Consider the following 21743-nt stretch of genomic DNA (forward strand, 5'->3'; position numbering starts at 1 on the left):
TAGTATTTAACCTCCAAAGAGGAGGCAGATATATATCATAATATCTTAATTATTATAATTACAATAATTATCTTTAATAACAAGATTATAATTATTCTATTGTAAGTATATTATATTATATTATGTATTATATTATATTATGTATTATAACATATTTATTATCTATGAAGCTCCCAAAGTGCTAACCAGAAAAAATCAAAATGTGCACCTAAGCAGGTTGGGAGGGAAGTAGCAATGAGGGACACCCTAAGATGTGTCAAGCATTGTGATTTATGTCTTGTTCCCAATCATAATCCAACTCACCAGACGACCCAAGCACCAGGTATTATCATTCCCACAAAGAAACTGAGAAATCTCTTCCCAGAATCACTCAGCTAATATGTGCACTGGGATTTGAATCCAGGTCTCTTACCCCAAACCTTGTACTTCCATTTCAAAAGAGCACATCAGATTTTATATTAATGGATTCACAATGCAGAGTGAGATATCAACATGTTCTTAACTGAAAGTAAATTGCTCTAAAATTATTCTGATTGCTGGGCAAATCTACTTAACTATTTGCAAATCCAGACAGTTTCTAAATAGGAACTGTAAGTCTTAGTACAAAGGTATTGCTGTAATAATCATCTGGGGATGTGAGTACCGGCAGAAAAAATAAATATGCTTCAAATGTATGTTTCTACATATGTTAAAGATAGATTTTCTTAGGTAGTTTTAAATACCAGAGCTACAAAAGTATAAATCTCTCAATGTGAAGCAATCCATATAGCAGTGCATTGAATTCTACTGTAACAAGGTCAATTGTACAACTTTAACTTACTTTTGACTACTAAAAGGCATCACATGAGCATCAGTAATAAATTTTGTTTACTTAATATAATTCATTAATAATAGTAGCTAAAATGAAATTAGCATGTACACTGGATGTGCCAGTTAAGGACTTCACATGCATTTTTATCATTGAGACCTTACAGCAACCAGATGAGATACAACATGGAATTAATTCCATAATTCAGATGGGGAAACTAAGTTTTAGAAATATGAAATAACTTGCTGAGTTATTCAGCTAGTAATTGGCTTTGAGGCTAGGTCATCTGACCCAAGAGCTTGTGCAACTCATGATTACACTCCATTAGGTACTTACAATGCCCAAAGATACATGCTGTGTGTTCTGGGGTATACAAAACCGAGTACATGATAACAACACAAACACAACTTATCCTACAATAGAGCTACTCTGCAAAGGCAATAATGTCTATTTCTGAAATGATTCCTGCTACACATTTTTATCCATTTGGCAATCATATTAATTACAAAGAAAAAAAATCTACTTATCTATATTAGATCAACTATGCAATAATCCTGCAGCACCCAAGTTTGAAAGGCTTAGGGAATGGTTCACTCCACAGAATTAATTTAAGAACTTAATATCAGATGTATCCACAAGATGGCGTATTATTACATTTGAAAGAGTTAAAATTGAGAATTGCTTCAAACTGCAACTCTGTACTATTGCATGTAGAACAAATTGGATTTAGACTGAAATTTCACCAGATAGAAGCAATTATAAAATGAGTCATGACCTTCAGAAAAGGCCTGGGGTTTAGCTAAGCCGTGTTACTCATCCTGTCTCCACCAAGGGGTCCACTCAGGGCCATGAGGAGAGAATGCCCTTGGCTGCCAAGACTTTCACCCACTCTTACCCCTTGGCAGAACTGTGGCCTCCCCTTACCCTCTCTCCAACCCTTCAAGGGCCCTTTGAACTCTTGGGCAGTAGGGTACTAAGACATATGCTTCCTGTTATAAAAAATCATAGATTATTTATGTGGCCACACACATCCTTGGTTTACTGTATTTTACAGATGGACACACATATATACTGAGTGATGCAGAGAGTGCTCAAATGCTCAAGTTCAATTGTTGAAAGAGACCTGCCAACTTGCTCTTCTCAAACTTGGGTAATTATAACAACATCCCAGAAAGAGTTAACATATCTGTGATAGCTTTAAAAAAACGTAAAAGGGTTTCACCATTAGGGAAGATATTCTATACTTTAATAGTGGCTTTAACAATCTTCACTTCACAATTAAATGGCATGAGGGCGAGGGGCAGGTGGAAATGGCAAAAGAGTTTTAAATGTAAATATCTACCAAAGGAACTATTCCTTACACCCCCTCAGCAACCTGATATTTCTGCTACCAAATCTCTGACTAGTTATATAAAGGTTTTTGTTTCCAAGGAAACCACTGACATCTATGGAATTTAATGAACACAAAAAAGGAACGATGCCATATAATTTATATATGGAGTTAAATACGAATACCTGTCAAAACCATTCCACACACACACGCACGTAAATTTTGTGAATTTTTAGTAAAGATACAAACATACATTTATGGAAACAATGATTAAAAAAAAAAAACACGCACAAAAACTACTGCGGTATAACAGGTAAGTTAAGAAACAGTTGGAACCAAGAACAAAAGTCAAACGTAAATCTCCTTAGCAATCGAGTGAAAAAGGGAGAAGCCTTTATTTTGTTGTGAAAGGGCGTTCTTTCCTCAACCTCAAATATCTATATCAGATTTTAGTACTACGGCTTCACTCAGTGGTGAAATTGGTACAAACTGAGGGAAATGGCTTATAATCAGCAAAATGTGACAATAAATAAAGCAGTCATTTCAACTTCAGGCCTCGTGGATGTTTAATTGAAACCAGGGTTGTATAACATTCAAATAAGAGCTCATTATGAGATTTATACATTGGCATCCAGATTCGGTGATGAGCTACTTGATAGTTAACATTCCTTAAATGATAGCATATTTTGAGTACTAACAAAAATACTCATGATATAGGGAAATTTTTTAAAACACATAAAAAATGGTATATTCAGTAAAATTACAAGTGTGCAAAAGTGAAATCTCAAAAGGAAAGGCCTGGAAGGAATTCTACCCTTTGACCCTAAGGATCACTCCCTGCTTCCTGAAACACTTGTTTTTGGTGTCAGAGATAAGCTCTCTCCTGGTTCTTCCTCCTCACTGGCTGCTGCTTCTAGGTCTCCTTTGCTGGCCCCTTCTGAGGCTGGAGGTCCCAGACTCAGACCTCTTCTCTGTTATACCTTTATTCCTTAGGAGACCTTCTGTAGGTTTTGGGTGTTAAATATCTATATCTCTAGCAGCATCTCCCCTGAACTCTAGACTTGTGTATCCAACTGTGTTCTTTGCATCATCAGGTAGAAGTCTAATAGACATATCAAACTTAAAATATCCAAAGCCAAACTAGGGATTTTTTTTTTAAATTTTTTGCTTAAATGTTTCTGTCATCCTCCTCTCCGTCTCAGGACACGGCAAGTCAATCCTTCCAATTTGCCAGGTCAAAACTCAGGAGTTGTTCTTAAATCTTTTTTTTTTTCCTCTCACACCTCATTTTCAATGCATGAACAAACTCTGTTGCTCCACCTTAAAAAAATATTCCATTTCTGACATTTTTTATCCACCTCTATAGCTACCACCTCGGTCAAATGACCACCATCACTGGGTGTGTGCAATAGCCATTTAGTTCTTCCTCTGTCCTCTATAATCTGTTCTCTGTAGAGTTGCCAGAGATACTTTTAAAAGCCAAGTCACATCTTGTCACTACTATGCTCAGAATTTTCAGATGCTTTCTCACTTTTCTCAGAGGAAAAGCCAAAGTCATTAGCATGGCCTAGGAGACCCTAAATAATGTGGGCCCTGGCTCCCTCCCCGACGTCACCACCTTCTCTCTGTCATACTCCATTGTAGCCCATAGGCCTCCTTATTATACCTCAAACGTGCCAAACATTTCCTGTCTCAGGGCTTTGCCCTCTCTGCTCCCTCTGCTAGGAAACTCCTCCTACAGACATCTACGCAGCTCTCACCCCCACTCAGGTCAGGTTTCTACTCTCATATCTCCTCTCCCTAACCAGAGACCTTATTCTACCACGGCTCTATGAAAGAGCAAGCTTCTTCCCCACTCATGGTTTATGGTCTATGGATATTTTATTCAGTGGGTCTTGTCACTCAGTTGCTTGTTAACTGTTTCCCACCGTGAGTGGGGCCCTATAGCCTGCTCATAGGACTAGAGACTGTGGTATGCATTGCTTTTCAACTTCTCATTCAATGATGGAGGTTTGGTGGTGTGAAATCCACCATGATGGAAATATTTAACCAACAAATCAAGGTGTTTGTTTTGTTTGTTTTTCTGAGAGCCAGTTTCCCAGCACACCACGTTCCCACTCCCAAACAGATGTTGAGTTCCATAAGGGCAGAAATGTTTATCTTTTTTTTTTTCTTTGCTGTTTTCCCAGTGACTCGACGACTGGCTGGCAGAAATAGGTACTCGATTACTATTTATTGAATGAGTAAGGAATGAAATTAAAAATTGTCATCTTTAAATAGGGTTTTCTAAAGTAGAAAAATAAAGTCTAATCCATTTTTAAAATGTAATTTTACTGTAATCTATCTTATGTGGTTGTGATGATGGTTCTGATCAATTTAATTTTACCCTAGATATTTACAAGGAATTGATATCAAAATGAATGCTATGTATCAGAAATGAGCTGCCCTTTACCAACAGAACAAACCGGTTAATTGTCAGCAAAGCACAGGAAACAGTTTTCAAAACACAGTTTTGGAACAAAACTACAGAAATATTTTTCAATAATATTGTCACATGCATCACTGAATGCTGAATGTTGGCTGCACAGTTTTCATGTATTAAAATTTGGGAGAGCCACTTTAAGCACAGGGTTGCTGACTCTAGAGTACAAAAGCAGTTCTAGAACTGTTGGCTGCAAGCCACATACAAAGTTTGACTTAAATCTTTATTTATTTTTTCTTGTTTGCAGAGCACCTTATCTTGGTTAGAGAGTGTGACCTGATTTTTTTTTTTTTTTAAGTTCACCTGATTTGCCATGAGCAAGCTAAGAAAAGTTTAAATCAGATGGATCTTCATCAGTTTTATCAGATGGAGAGTCTTGGCTTGAACATCTTGCAGTTTTAAAAGTTGGAGTCAAAGGCTAATAGAATTTACACACCTTAAAGTCATATATCCACTTTCACCTGTTTCAGAGATGAGGATGTGGAGGTACAGGAAGAAGGAACAACTTTCTCGAGCTCATCAAGAGCAAAAATGGCACCAGAAACCACATTGACACTTTCCCCGTCCCATCTTTGTTCAATACATCCAGGGATTCAATACTAACCAAGAACCCTGGGAATGGAAGAAATTTTTCTCAGCAGCATTTTTCAAAGCTTTTGACCTTGGCCCATAGTTAGAGGGTTGTGACTTGGAACATACACTCACATGCAAGAAAAGTTTCACAAAACAACTTGCTTTGCACAAGATATTTTCTGTTCTAGTCAAATCTATTTCATTTTATTAATGATGCACATGAGCAACAAACTGATCTGCTGGGTCAGGAACCATGAACAGATGAGAAACTACAATGATAAAGCTCTTTTTAAAGCAAAGATCCTTTCTGAAATGAAGATTCAGGGCCTATGTGTGTATAGCATAGACAAGATGTTTATATCACAGCCTCTTGCGCTCTTACATGTGCATTATAAATCTGAGAGGGAGGCAGGGAGAAAGCAAGAAAAAAAAAACAATAAATTTTAGACTTCAAAGGATAAGCTGCTTTTTCTTTTGCTTTGTACATTTGGGTAAAAAACTCCCAATTTCTCTCCAGTAAGAAATTTCAAAACTGGTAACTTGAACAAATGCTATATGCAGAAAAGCTGAGTTGTTACTATATGCATTGTACTAGGAGCAGACATCTAAATTTGTTAACAGGGCAACCCATAAATACTTTTCCATTCCCTATATATGTTATTTCAAATCACAGCAGGCATAAAAAACAGATTTTTCAACTAGATCCTGAATTTTTATGTAATGAGATGCTAAGGAAAACAAAAAATAATAGGAATACACAGATAAATATTTGTAGGTGCCTGGTTATTTTGATAAATAATATCTGCTCCACAAATGCTCTTCCTTCCTTTTTGGTCTACGAGTCCCTGCAGAAAGTCTTCCACTCCATCTGTCTTCATGTGAGATTGCCTTTTTGTCCTGAGTTTCCAAGCTTTTCTCACTCCATACTGATATATTTATACCTCTTAATCTTCTACTTTCTTTCCTGCTGCTTTCATTCGAGACAACTCAATGATCTTCTCTTATTTAGTTTTCTTCCTCCGGGCTTTAAGCCTTCTTCCACTAGGTATTTATACTGTAATGATTTTGGAGTACCTTGGTGGATGGCTAGTCTCTCTTTTGGCCACTGCTGCTGTCATGCAAGGGAAGCCAGGAGCTGCCCAGGCTGTGCACAGAGGGCGGTCACCAGGGGACCCAGACTCGAGAGAGAAAGAGTCATCCGTCCCTTGGTGACACTATTTGAGCAGCTAGGGGAAACTTCACCTGTACCCAGGACTTTCATTGAAATTCTTAATAAATTTCAATCATTTTCAATAAATTATATTTTAGGCCTTAAGCCACTTTGAACTGGTGTTTTCTTTTGCAAGTTAAGGATTTTTTAACTGATAAAAATCAGGTAAGTTGATTTTTGTCAACTTCTTTCCTGCTTGCTGATCCATCAAGCCCCTTTCAGCCAAACCCTTCCTCAAATCCATCTTTATCACATAAACTTTTCCAAACTGAGTGAAATGAAAGCTGACTTCCTTCAAATCTGACTTGAAAATGTTAATATAATTATAAAAATAATGATGTTAATATGAACAGGAGTGACAAACATTTAGTGAGCACTTATTACAGACCAGCAATAAATTAAGGCAGTGCTTCTCAAATCTGGCTGCACATTTGCTTTTCAAAACCCTGATGCCCAGGCCATACCCAAATCAATTAAATTCCTATTACACCAGGTTGTGGAAGACAGGCATCAGCATTTTCTAAAAGTCCCCAGATGATTCCATGTGTAGTTAAGTTTGAGAACCGTTGTGCTACAGGTTTGCTAATGAATTGTTTTATTTCATTTTTATAGCCTTCATATGAAGGAGGTAGTATTATTATCACCATTTCAACTAGGAGAAAAAAGGCTCAGGAAGGTCAGATAAGTAACATGCCACAGAACCAGGCTTCAAAAATATTAGACTGAGGTTCTTTAATGCAGACAAGGATTAGAAAGGGAAAAAAAAAAAAAAGCCAATTGCATGGATAAACCACAGAAAAAGCAATCAGTCCCTTGAAGAAAGAGTTGAAGGATAAATAGTAAAAGCCAGAATATTTTGATTGTTAAAGGCCACCCTTAAGAGAAGCATTTTAGTATCTAATAGTGGTTTATCAGCTCAGCACAGTACAGACCCTGGTTTTGTTCATTTATCAACATTCAATAGTCATTTATCAAACAACATCCATAAATGGAACAACTGATAAGCAAACTGTGTCTTGCAATAAAACAGATAGATTCAAGCCTGAAGGAAACCTTCCATATGGCATAAGAATTGACTTTAACTCCCCAAGGCCGGGTGACAAGCGGGGGTGTGGTGGGGAGTAGGCAGCTATCTTTAACCAATACATGATCTTGAAATTCTAATTTAGGCCAATAAACTTGCATTAAAGACAAACAGTATTGCTAGGTTATCAGTAAAGTCCTTGGAACTAAAAGGCTTATATGAATTGTGGTTCAAATATAATTAGGAGAAGGGAAAATCATCCTCTAATGAAAACTATGAACTATTTTGAATCACCACAAATGCATTATGATAAGCCGATGTGATGCAAAACTGAAAGACCATACTATTGGAATTCCGTTATCTCACTGAGATATGAATTAAATAATTGACTAGTTTCACAGGAAACACTCATCGAAACCTTGTTAAAAATAATTCTGGTTTTTCTTTCTTTTCATGTTTCACATTTTCTTTTAGATCACCATTAACCCTTCCAGTAACACAGGCAACAACTGGGCATTTGCTCTGTGGTAGAATCTACCAGCACCTACATCCTTGTTGTGCATCAGAAAAAATAGCCATTCCAGTGATTACTTTCCCTGTGTCTCCAAAGCAAGAGACCATTTCTGATGTCAAAAGAAAGTATTTGGAGTTTTAAAGAATAAAAAGTTACAGGCAGATACTCAAATAGAAATTCCCTAGTTTTGTGTCAATTATGGAAAGAAGCATCGAGTCCCTGACTGGCAACTGTACTTCCCTAATTGCCAATATTCTCTCCATTAGAAATGAAGGACTAAAATTTAAATACAATAAAGAATACTTTCCAGACTTTAATGGCAAGGCAACACACCATACCAGGTAATCTAAGTAAAAAGAATATATGTATGTTCTTTTAACATTAAAAAAAAAAAAATCTTCAAAAATAAACTGCAAACACTACTTTGAATATTTCCTCAGCAAATTTTTTTAAACCCAAACAAATAACATTCTCTACAGCAGGTCCCAAAGAAAGCCAGAATTCACTAGTAACATTTGGAGAAACAAGACTCTTTTACATTCTTTGGTCTCATGGATGGAATTATTTCAGTTGCAAAGCATTTGAACTATAGGACCTCTTTCATCATGTCTAAATGTTAGTTCATGTATACTTAGGAAGCTCAAGGCATTTTTCAGATAATTTAAGCACATTTTAATTATTTAGAAATACGTGGTAATACTTTGGCACTGTTACTTTCTTTTTTTCAAAGAGAAATAAAATTATAGGGTACAAAGTAAGCTGCCATGTCCAACTTTCCATTTATTTGTTCATTGTTCCTGTCTTTGATAAAAGTGAAGGTGTTTAGGGCATATAGGCTTCTGGAAGGACTGGTTGTTTTATTGTGTTTTACTACATCTACAACAAAGAAACTCTTAACTGGGGCAATTAATTTATACCAGGAACACAGCTAAGTACTCCAGGCAGCATCTGGTAAACCCACAAAGCCCAACTCCTACCTTGGGAGCTTTGGCATGTTTCCCGCATCTGGCATCCTTGACAAGGCTGAGATCCAACAGCTCCGTCTCCTGGAAGACAAAAATACAAAATTGTTAAACATCCACACAGATCTTTTTACTTTGTTTTATGTCATGGACATAACTTGTTCAAAATAATACTATCCTGAGATCTGTCTGAACACTGTTCAGTGTTAGGGGCATATTTTTTCTCTTATATTGCTTATCAATTGAGTTAGAATGGAAACAAAAATATACAGCTAATTGTTTGGTTTACTAAACATGCTAATACATTTTGGAAGTATAAAGACTTGGTTTGGGTCCTCAGTCTATCCTACAAGCCATTCCTAAGTCATGATGAATCAGGCCTTACTTTTGGAAAATAATCCTGGGAGCCACTCTGCCTGTCGGAGAGGGTATGTGAGTGGAGTAGGGATTAAGGAGGCAGGGTAGAAGGAGATGCTGTCATAAGCTCACACACCTACCCAGCTCACCTGGCCAAGAGAGACAGATCTGCCTCCGCACCACACCCCACCCTTGTGCATATATACCACATGCCTCATCCTTTTCATTTATTCACTACACGTTCCTAGACACCTACAATGTGCAAGTTACTTTAGGGCACAAGTCACATAGGATATGATCACTCCACTGGATGGATGTGCAAGGAGAGTAAAGAAATGCATATGAGTAAGACAAGGGAGAGGCTGTAAATGTCAAATTGAAGGTTTACTGCTATGGGGTTTGGAAGAGAAAAAATAGTTTTTCCCTGGGGGGGTGGGAGTGGAGGGCTCAGAGAAAAATTTGTGGAGGAGTCATTGATCATGGAGAAGAGGGTGAGTGTGGGAGGAAGGAACTTGCCGTAGGTGGAGAGGACAACCTTAGCAGACACCTAGACAGAAAGGGCCAGAGCTATTCATGGTCTTTGGGCATGTAAGGACGAGAATATTGAAGGGAAAGGGGGCAGGGAGGAGAAGGGTTGAGAGACATCCGGGAGAAAGGCAGAGCAGGAACAAAGGCACACTGGAAGAGTGGGAGGGGATTCCCATGGGAGAAGCCTGAGAGTTCCATGTGGCTGGAGCACAGACCACATAAGAAGAAGTCATGGGAAATGGCACCAGAAAGGGATCCTGGGCCAAAGGATGGAAACCCTTCAGCTAAGGACAGCAAAGCACGAGGTTTGTAAGCCACAAGTCACTGTGTTATACGATACGATGGACAATGAGCCAGTTGAGAATGGAGGAATCTAATTCTCTTCTCCCAGCAGAAGACACTGCCTTCCATAGATTCTCGGGACAGGAGTGGCTGTTCCTTCTCCACGGCCCCAAAGTCCCCAAGTACCAGCAGCTGCTATACCCACAAACTCCTTCAAACAGCTGCCATCAAACCCAAACATCTGGTGCAAAATGGTCTGATTATTCTCCTGCACCAAAGGTTGATCCCATGATTGCAAGGATAATCAGGATCAAATAGGAGGTGGGTTCCCTCCACTGAAATGCAAACCCACAAAATGGGTCCAATAGAACACACAGGCCCCAGCACGCCTTTCTATGGAATGAAGGAATGACAGGAAACAGTGAAGAAAGTTGAGCTATGTGGCAACCTAGCAGGAACACCCACTTGCAGTACAGAGTAATTATTTGGTCCGAAGATTCCCATAAGGCCACACCACCCACAGGATCGGAGACTGTTTTATGAAGGATAGAAAACAACAGTAACAACCAAAGAACACAATGTTGCACTTAGGCGGATGCACAATAGAGCCCTCGCTGAAGAAATGGTGGAAAACCAGACATGAGGACTCTGCACATCTAACCCAACTTTCTTCATCTCCACAGGAACAACAAAAGAAGCATTTGTCGGAAGAGGAGAACATGAATGGAATGGGCTTTGAATCAGAAGCTTGAACCTGAACTCAGAGGAGAGATGAGAGCTGGGAGTCCAAATAAAGGTGCACGTGATAGGAAGCGAGATGGGAGAGATGATAAAGAGGGAGAATTCATGGAAGAGAGGGGTCATACACAGTTCTGGGACTTGGAAGTTTAGGCAAGATAATAGTGCATTTTGGTGATGTTGGCTTGAGGTGTTTTATCTAAGAAGAAATGTCAGTCATTAATTCATTCAGCCATTATTTATTGAATGCCTACAATGTTTCAGAGATAGGCTAGGTACTGAGGATTAAGCAAACAACAACAAAGCAAAGATAAGGTCCCTCTTTCTAGCAGCTCACAAACAATTATTATACTCTCAGGAAGACATTTCAAAGTGCATTGTAGACACGGGTTGCAGGGCGCTATGGTCCAATACTCAAGGAAGAGAGGAACTTTGCCATCCTTATAATCTGGGGGAATGCTTCTCCAGGGAAAGGGAGCAGCAACTACAAATGCACAGAGGCAGGAGTTGTGTACAGGAAACTAAAAATCCCTCTGGGACACAGCAGGGGTGTCTGGAGTTACAGCAACACTCTCTGAATTACTGGTCCTTATATGGGTGGTCTCTTTGTTTATTCATAAAATGATTAACATTAATGTCTGATATACTTTTCTACATGTTACTTGTTGTTTAACATATACATATACGTAAAATCACACACACACACACACACACACGCACACATGAAATATGTTTCTTTAATTTCATAGCAATATTTTCTATTCAAGGAAATTCCTCCCCATTGAACAAACAATAGACTAAAACTTTACTTGTTTCTTTGTACACACAAAGCCCAAATTGAGTTCACAAAGAACGAGATCTTACCAGGCATCATTATAGAGACTTTTATATTACGGATAATGAACGCTATTTTCTACTTTCAGCTCGAGAGGAAACACTCATTCCCCAAGCCACAGAGGGATAGTTAATACCAGCTGCCCGAGGGATTCATTCTGATGCCAGAGTGACTTAGAAACTTCTCTCACTGCATGTAAAATTGTGCTTGTAGGAAAAACACCGCAGGGCACTTTCACCATGGGTAATGTGGCATGGGAAACACCCAGGTGGAAAACTGCCCATCGACACATTCTGCTAGAAAGCAATGATTAAAAATAGCGTCTCCCACTTCTATTAACGTGCTGCAACCACCCTCGGGGGTCTAACTGCATCCCATTCTCCTCCACTAAAAAGAAAATGAGGAACCCAATGAACAGGACCATAAAAATGTTACTTGTATCATTAAAACTTTTTCTAGGTTAATTTTCTTGTGTTAATAGTTTTAACCACCCACTCTTCTTATTACTAAAAAGAAGTGAAATGGTCCCTTTCTCAGTTCATTTAAGTTATTGTTTTCCAGTTTTAAGGATTCACTATTCCTTTATGCCTTTCTTTAAAGGAAGGAGGTTACATGATTTATAAGCAGAAAATCTGGTTTTGAGTAAAAGCCCTAAAATGAAGTAGTCATGTAATTCAGTTGATCATTTCACCACTATAAGCATCAATTTTATCATCTATTAAATGAGTATGATAATATGTTCTGTACCAAGCCAAATGAATATGATTGATAGAACTATAAATTACCATTATATATTATACTGTATTACATGAAGAATCTATAACTGTCATTTCTTCATATAGGGAACTGTCAGATAAAAAATATCACACATACTGAAAGTAAAAATGTGCCTAATTGTGAATAATCTAGGCTTAAATTTGAATTAATTGAAGAAAAACTACTGCAGCACAAAAGCCATCAATTCCTATTTTAATAATAAGCACCATTTGCATTAAATTTTATCCTATGCAAGCAAACACCTCTCAGTGTGTGTCCAGAATTTCAAGAAATCATTGAAATTGTTTGCTGAAACTGCTCTACTACTATGTAACCTTAGCAATACACTTTATAATCTTCAAGACTCTCCACTCCCCCAATCTTTAGGGAAGCGGAAGAGGAAAATTTATTCTCTGGCATCCCTAAGCCCACTCAACAGTGCACATGGGATTGAGGTGTTCAAAGCAGAGACCTATCTGATTCAGTAAAGGAAGAATGTGCTAACGAAACCCTAGCATTTCCAAGACTCATAATGGCTCCCCCCAAAGCTTGGAGACCACACTCCTTGGATCCCCAATATACCCACTGATGTGCTGAGGGATGGGCCTTCTCCCCTGGTCAGCGTGGATAAGTTTCCTTGATATTTTGAATGAGTGACGAGAAAACTGAGACAAGCAAGCTTAAGGAAAGACTAAATTGTCTCTGATGTTTACTATCCAGGGGAAAGATTTCAATCCATCAACCACAAACACACTGCGAGGTAGATGGGCCATAGAATCTACTGCAAACTCAGGAAAGAATATAATTTAAAACCCAATGCTTTCCAGAAGGCCAAATGCTGCATATTGTCACCAAATTTCATTAGTCACCCAATATAATAATGTGCTTTAAATTCACACAATATATAATCAGGGTAGCAATTACAGTCATAAACATTTCACAGAGAAGATATTAATGGCTGGGTGTGTGGGGGCTGACTATGTCCACATGTGGTATATTCATTAAGTTGTCGACTTCCATTTACCAAGAGTAGAATACATAATATATTTTATTGACTATCAAGCATCCCTAAAACACCCAATTTTTTTTTCTTTTAACTATTTTAAAGTCCTTTAATGAAGGGTTATAATGTAAGGAGAAGCAGATGGAATAGATTCAAACTCTTTGTTCCTTAACTTTATTCCACTTCTGAGGAGGTGAAAATTTGTGCAGTGTACCTCTCAAAAAAATAAATAAATAAAATCCCCACACTCTCTCCCAGTTGGTCCCCTTTTCTCCTTGGTGGCTTAGTTTTCCAGGCTCCTATGACAAATACCCAAATAAGAGAAACAACTTCTATAGAACACTAATTTTCATATTTATGTATCACAGTTAAATGCAAATAAGATTAACATTCGAAATGAGGAAAAGGTAACAAGATAGTTCATGGTTATGAGTTGTATTGTAACTGTTTATTAACACAGCGTTTCCCCACTTCGGTGTGAATCCTTGGACAAAAAGACCTAGATCTATCATCTCTGTTTGTACAATGCTTAACATAGAGCCCAGCAGAGAGCTGTACTCCATCCTGGTTAATTGAATGAACGATAACCTGCTAAAGATATTAGAGGTTGCCAGACTTTGGTCTCTAACTTGAATGCAACATACAAAATATCAGCTGGGCCCAACATTACCCAGAAAATCAATCAAGTTTTCTAATTGTTAGACACATCCTCGGGACATGGCAAGTTGGCTGAAAGAGTAGTGTGAACTATCTTCCACGCCCTCATGTGTGCTTAAATGTCATGGAAAAATGGGGGATCCAATGCTGGCTGCTGTTGTCTCTTCTACCTTGGAGTTTGAATATTACCTATGACCCTAATTCCAGATTCTCTGGTATTTGCAGGGTGTTCTTTCCTTTCTTCTTTCATTTTCCTATTGCCTCGCCTAGACTCATAAAGAATCCATCAAGATCTTTAGTTCAATGTATTGTTCCAGGAACTAAGGTCAGGCTACAGGAGGATGCTGAACCAAAAACCAGGTAATCTCCTTTAACACATTCTACAATTCCAAGGGGCTTCTCAGGAACGGAGAAATCTTGTGTGACACAACTGGAAAGAAAACAGGTAGGTCAGAAAAGAGGATGGAGCCTAGGGAAATATTCAGAAGGCAACTGCAGTGTCTATTCGTATAATATCTGTGGCTAAGGTTTGGTTTAAGGAAACTTGTTAAGGTTGCATAAGTCTTCTGGAAGACCCACTCTTCATTTATTTACCAAATATTTATTGGGCATCTGCTATGTGTCAGGCACTCACCTAGGTATTGGGGGGTACAGTGGTGAACACAACCCAACCCAGGCCATGCACTCATGGAGGAGACAGACTTCAATTTAAGTACGGCTCCAGGAGGTGTAAAATTATACCTAGATGAGTGCTAAGAGTAAAGGTACAGAGTCCTATGGGAGTTGTCCAGCCAGGGAGGTCTCTCTGAGAAAGTTATGACCGAGCTGATATATGAAAAAAGCAAAGGGGAGAGCGGGGAGTAAGAATGCCCCAGGCCCCTGCAGAAGAAACAAGAAGGGCACACAGAAATCAGAAAGGGCAGAGTGAACAGAGACCTCAGGGTCCAAAACACATAAGACATTGCTGCCATTGCAAGGATTTTTGCCTTTGCCCTAAAAGCAATCAAAAGCTGTTGCAGTGTTTTAAGCAAGGGGTTGACCTGAGCAGATTTTCATTTTAAAAAGATCACTCCAGCTGCATTTTAGGGAATTGACTGCAGAGGGAACACTGAGGAAGTAGTAAAGGAAAAGCTGAGAGCTACTCAGGTGGTGGTGGTGAGATGGTGATAAAATAGAAACATTTGAAATGCATAGTGAGGAAGTTAAATGGTTAAGCCTTCATGATGGTTTACACATCTGGAGTGGGGAGGAAAGGATGATCCTGCAAGGAAGCAGAAAAGGAGAGGGCCAGGAGGCAGGAGTAAGACCAGAAGAGCCTGGTGGCATGGAGGCCAAGAGAAGAGTGTATCCAAAAGGAGGGAGTGGTGATCAATATTGAAAGCTGTTGAGGGTTTGAGCAAATAAAATAAAAACTGAAAAGTCATTGTGATGAGATTAAAGGTTCCTACCACGAAAGCAGACAAAGTCAACTAATAATAAGAGCAATAGCCCAAGCAATAATTAGTACTAACAACAGAGAACCAACAGTGTGCCAAGACCTGTAAGAGATAATTTATAGAATATCTCATTTAGTTCTTATAAACACCACAACGTGAGTATTATAGTCTCCCATTTTATAGAAAAGAAAACTAACTGAGAAGTTAAGTGACTGCGATCTGTCAATTGCACAGCTTTTAACCAATAGAATATGGCAAAGGTAATGGTCTGGCACTCATATGATTATGTTATGTTATATGTGAAAGGTGAAGGGATTTTACAGATGTAATTAAGGTCCCCAAGCAGTTGGCTTAAAGTTAATCAAAGAGAAATATCCTATTCGAGACTTTAAAAGAGGATCTAGAAGTGAGAGACTTGAAACAGCAGAGAATAACCTGCGGGCTTTGAAGAAGCAAACAACCATGCTCTGAATGCCTATGAAAAACAGAGGCCTCTAGGAGCCAAGGACCTCTGTCCTACAAAAAGGTACTGAATTCTGCCAATAATCTGAAAGAGCTTGGAAGAGGAATCAAAATTCTAGGGAAGAATATAGCCCAGCAGATACCTCAGTTGCAGCCGTATGAGACCCTAAGAACAAGACCCTGACCCCCTGAGACTATGATAATAAATGTTGTTTTAAGTCACTATTAATAATTATCAAAATACTAATTAGATACCTAATACACTACCCCATCGTTTCCAAGTTCTAATGCATTAAATCAAAAAGCAATGTAAGCGTATTTACATATCTTGGCACCCTACCCGGCATAAAAATGTCTGCAGTGCTGTCAAATTTATTGAACAGGCCCATCAGGCAGCAATTAGAATAATGGAATCACAGACTTTTGGAGGTGGAAGAAACCTCAGGTGAGGAAACTGAGCTCGGGAAAAAAAATATATCAATTGCCCGAGATCACTGAGACTGACAAGAGGGCAGAAGAATCTATATTGCCTCAAAACTATTTCTTTCTAAAGACTTTCTTCTTCCGGTATTGATAAAGTTAGAGTGTTATTACTTGAGAAATAAAAAATGGAAAAAAAAACCTTGCATCTTTGTTCGTGTATCAGAAAAATATCATGATAAATAGAAGAATAAATGTTAGTTTTAAGAGGATGTGTTCAATACAATGCAGTGTGAAATATATTGGCAACTATCTAGTTATTTTGTGCTTTGTAGAACACCAGATGGGATAGTTCAGCCCCTGGTTGGGCAGTAACCAAATTTTATTCTTCTCTACTTTCTTCTTCAACTCCATGAAAAACTGTAACTATTGCTAAAAAGGGAAATTTCAGGCTGTATTTTACCAGAATAAAATTTTTTTAAAAATCATAGGACTGTACAACACACTGAACCCTATTTTAAATGATGGACTATAATAAATAGTACAATTATAAAAATGTTCTTTAATGAATTGTAACAAATGTACCACACTAATAGAAGGTGTTAACAATAGGGTAGTGTGCCAGTTTGAGTGTATTGTGTCCCCCAAATGCCATTATCTTTGTAGTCTTGTGTGGGGCAGAAGTTTTGGTGCTGGTTGGATTTGCTTGGAGTGTGCCCCACCCAGCTGTCGGTGATAATTTTGATGAGATGTTCTCATGGAGGCTTGGCCCCACCCATTCGGGGTGGGCCTTGATCGGTGGAGCTATATAAATGAGCTGACTCAAAGAGAGGAAAGAGAGTGCAGCTGGGAGTGATGTTTTGAAGAGAAGCAAGCTTGCTGGAGAGGAACGTCCTGGGAGAAAGCCGTTTTGAGGCCGGAGCTTTGGAGCAGATGCCAGCTGCCTTCCTAGCTAACAGAGGTTTTCCGGAGGCCATTGGCCATCCTCCGGTGAGGGTACCCGATTGCTGATGTGTTGCCTTGGACGCTTTGTGGCCTTAAGACTGTAACTGTGTAGCGAAATAAATCCCTGTTTTATAAAAGCCAATCCATCTCTGGTGTTTTGCATTCTGCAGCATTAGCAAACTAAGACAGATTTTGGTACCAGAGAAGTGGGGTGCTTTTGCTGCTGAGTTTGCAAATACCAAACATGTTGGAATGGCTTTTTAAATCGATAAGGGGGAGTTTCTGGAAGAGTTGTGAGGAGCTTGATAGAAAAGGCCAAAACTGCTTTGAAGAGACTGTTTGTGGAAATATGGACTCTAGAGATACTTCTGATGAGGACTTGAGCAGAAATGATGAATGTGTTGTTGCAAACTGGAAGAAAGGTGATCCTTGTTTTAAAGTGGCAGAGAATTTGGCAAAATTGAGTCCTGGTGTCAGATGGAAGGAAGAATTTAAAAGTGACAACCTGGAATACTTCGCTGAGGAGATCTCCAGACTACGTGTGGAGGACATATCCTGGCTTCTCCTTGCAGCTTATAGTAAAATGCGAGCAGAGAGAGATAAACTTAGAACTGAACTCTTGGGTTCCAAGAAACCAGAAACTGATGGCTTGGAAAATTACGGGCTTCCAGGGGGTGGAATCCCAGAAGCTACAGCCCAACGTGAGGATGTAACCAAACATGGAACCCAGCCGCCATTTCAGTACAAGCCAAGATTGGAAAAGGAGTTAAGCAGAAAGGATTTGTGGAAAATCCTATTGTCTGATGGCTTTGACCCCTGTGTGCTTCATGCAAAGCCAACAGAATTTTTGCGAGATCTTTATAGACAGAGCCATTGCCGGTCTGGACTGGAGGAGACAGACAAGGAAAAAATTAAAGGAAAAATCTCTTCAAAGACAGAGCCATGGAGGTTGAGGTCTGGAGTCAGGAGGTCTAGGGCTGAGAGAGCGGAGCAGCCCACACGCAGGGAAAGGGTGAGTTTGCCCTGGAGGTCGAGGGCAGGCCTTCCGCCTCGTTGCTCAGGAAATGTCCTGCCACCCCAAGCCCCAAAGAGGGTGGAGCACATTCCCAGGGAATTGGGGAGAGCCTGGCTGCCACCACACTGTTCTGAAGGGGTTGAGCGTGTGTCCCGGAGATGGAAGGGAATCCGGGAGCTGCCCCGATGTTTGAGGAGGGTGGGGCCGAGAAGGTGGTCTCCCCAATGTGTGGATATGTTGGAGCACTCACCTAAGTGTTTGGAGAGGAAAGGGCTGCCGAAAAGGCCCTTAGGAAGGGTTAGGCTCCCGCTCTCTCAAGCCCCAAGGATGCAGCGTTGTTTTGTTAATGACTCTCAGACTTTGAAATCTAATGGAGTTTGTCCTGCAGGTTTTAGGAACTGTTTTGCTCCTGTTAACCCTGTTTTCCTTACTGTTTCTCCTTATGGCAATGGAAATGTTTATCCTATGAATGTCTCTCCTTTGTATATTGGAAGCACATAACTTGTTCTAGGTTCACAGATCCACAGCTAGAGGGGAATTATGCCTTAGAACTGACCAAGCCTAAACTGATTTTGATGGGATTTTGTACTTAACTTTTGTTACTGAAATGATTTAAGTTTTTGTGAAATGAATGTATTTTGTATTTGGAAAGATAATGCCATTTTGGGTTCCAGGGGGTGGAATGTGCCAGTTTGAGTGTATTGTGTCCCCCAAATGCCATTATCTTTGTAGTCTTGTGTGGGGCAGAAGTTTTGGTGCTGGTTGGATTTGCTTGGAGTGTGCCCCACCCAGCTGTCGGTGATAATTTTGATGAGATGTTCCCATGGAGGCATGGCCCCACCCATTCGGGGTGGGCCTTGATCGGTGGAGCTATATAAATGAGCTGACTCAAAGAGAGGAAAGAGAGTGCAGCTGGGAGTGATGTTTTGAAGAGAAGCAAGCTTGCTGGAGAGGAACGTCCTGGGAGAAAGCCGTTTTGAGGCCGGAGCTTTGGAGCAGATGCCAGCTGCCTTCCTAGCTAACAGAGGTTTTCCGGAGGCCATTGGCCATCCTCCGGTGAGGGTACCCGATTGCTGATGTGTTGCCTTGGACGCTTTGTGGCCTTAAGACTGTAACTGTGTAGCGAAATAAATCCCTGTTTTATAAAAGCCAATCCATCTCTGGTGTTTTGCATTCTGCAGCATTAGCAAACTAAGACAGGTAGTATACAGGAACTCTGTATTTTATGCATGATTTTTCTGTAAACCTACAACTTCCCTAACAAAAAGAGGAGTAAGCAGCCAGAATATATAGGAAAAAAGTATTACAAATATATGTAGGGAATATGATTAATAACATGAAGCTATTTGTTTCAGATCTTGCAATGTTTGTGTATTTGTCAACCTCCAAAATTCATAGTTTATTGTGTTGTATTTTCTCCTTTAAAATAAACATTCACTTCCATATTTATAAAAGAAAAACAATGAAGAATAAAACAACTGCTTAAGTAGAAAGTTTATGCAGTTAAATGTTAATGGCATTTATGGAATATCCAGATACATCTATGACCGCAGGAAAACACTGCCGTACATCCTTCTAAGGGTCAAGGGCACACTGTATTAGGGAATATCATTTAGACATTTTTCAAATGATGAATAAAAAATAGGTGAAATTTGAAATAACAGTCACTTGCTTTATTTTAACCTTATGTGGATGACATTATGAAAAACCGAGAAAAAATCTTCATAATCACCATGGAAAATCCATATAAATTCTAAAGATAAGTAATATCAGAGATAGATTAGATCTTTATGAGCAAAATGTTTTATTTTTATACTTATTTATTATAGCATTTTTGAAAGCATTAACCATATTTTTTATGGACAAATGATGCTACATCTGTGAAGCACTAAGAGTTTAAAATACATAGTAACCATTAAGATAAAGATTGCATTGGCACAGTTTTCTATTACTGGCTGTGCTAAGCAAAGATCCTTGTTTCAGGCTAATCAGATTAACTAGAAACAGAATCCATCATTTTGCAAATGGTTTCATAAATGCTGAAAACTACCTTCATGGATATTTTGGGTTAACATAGAGTCTGATCTTCATAAAAGGTCTCTTGAAAAGAAATATGGAAAGGATATAGATTCATCAGGCAAGCAAGCTGTTTCCACTTGAAAGGTCCAGATAATTTAATATAGCCAGATTTTCCCCTTGAATCTCATAAAATATCTTCAGTCTATACCTATTTCACTATGGCTAAACAGCCAGGCAAGTCGTTTTTTTTAAATCTGGCAGTGCCAGCTGCTTCTATTCTCTTAATCTTATCTTAATGCGGTCCTTGGATCAACCACCTTAGCCTCACCTGGGAATGTGTGAAAAATGCACATTTTCTGGCCCTACCCTAGAACAACTGAATCTGATTCTCTGGGGATGGGGACTTGTGGTGATTTAATAGGCCTTGAGGTGCATCCCATGCAATCTGAAGTTTCAGAACCTCTGTCCCGGCTGTATTAAACAGAGACCACCGCTGTCATAGAGAAGACTTTCACCAGGGCCAGAACTCATTGCAGGATATTCTGACACTTGGACAGGTTGCCTAGATCCATTTAAGAAATAACTGCATCAGAGTTACTAATAACAACGAGAGAACTGCTATTACCATTTCTTCAGTCTACTGTATTCACCATGAGTGCCAATTATCACTGTAGATGGAAGCAGCAATTTCCACACAGGGCCTTAGGAGCCAGACAAGGTCAGGGAGAGATTCTAAAGATGACTGGCATATTTCCAGATGTTCAGATTCGTCCCTGTGCATGAGACATCTGGGTTGGCAACTGATGCTTTCCCTTTATCTTTAATCACTGAGCCATGACAACTCTGGAGACTTCCATCATTTCTGAAGAATACATAAATGATATTCTTTTCAAAGAAGACTTGCTTCTTAAGACCACCTTTGGTTTTCTTGCAAGACAGAAGGGAATCCAGTTGAGTGTTTTCCAATGCTAATTTGTGAGGGTAGGAACTGATTATGTCTTATGAGGAGTATCATGCTTATTGAATTTTCCTGAGAAGACAAACATTCATTGAGTCAATCAATGAATCAGTACCAAGGTCCTGTCTTTGTGCTGTAAATTCACCCAAAGAAAACTCTTCTTCCATTCAACTGTTGATCAATCTCAACACTAATTCAGGTACACAAAATGAGGCTAGCTGTTCATATTAAGAATTACAAATGACTGAAAAAGTCAACAAAATCCAGGGCCATTTTTTCAGATGCTCAGAGTATTTGAATAAATTACTGTAAGAAACTTTATGGATTCCCCACCTGGAACACTGCTGGTCCCCTTTACTGATTAGACATCATCCCCCATGTTCTTGGGCTTCACTCCTAACAACTGACACTTGCAACCTTCACCATTGG

General features: G+C 39.2%; 1 protein-coding gene across 6 annotated transcripts in view; it reads right to left on the bottom strand.

Moving 5' to 3' along the window:
* PLCB1 (phospholipase C beta 1) overlaps positions 1–21743 on the bottom strand; it is an 856401-nt gene that overhangs the window by 592311 nt on the left and 242347 nt on the right. For all 6 annotated transcript variants that reach the window (XM_037811315.1, XM_037811314.1, XM_037811311.1 and 3 more), the window contains one exon: positions 8919–8987. In XM_037811315.1, coding sequence (XP_037667243.1) covers positions 8919–8987 — 69 coding nt within the window. The remainder of the gene's footprint in view (positions 1–8918; positions 8988–21743) is intronic.

This window comes from Choloepus didactylus, chromosome 19 (assembly GCF_015220235.1).
Source record: "Choloepus didactylus isolate mChoDid1 chromosome 19, mChoDid1.pri, whole genome shotgun sequence".
Taxonomy (NCBI): Eukaryota; Metazoa; Chordata; class Mammalia; order Pilosa; family Megalonychidae; genus Choloepus; species Choloepus didactylus.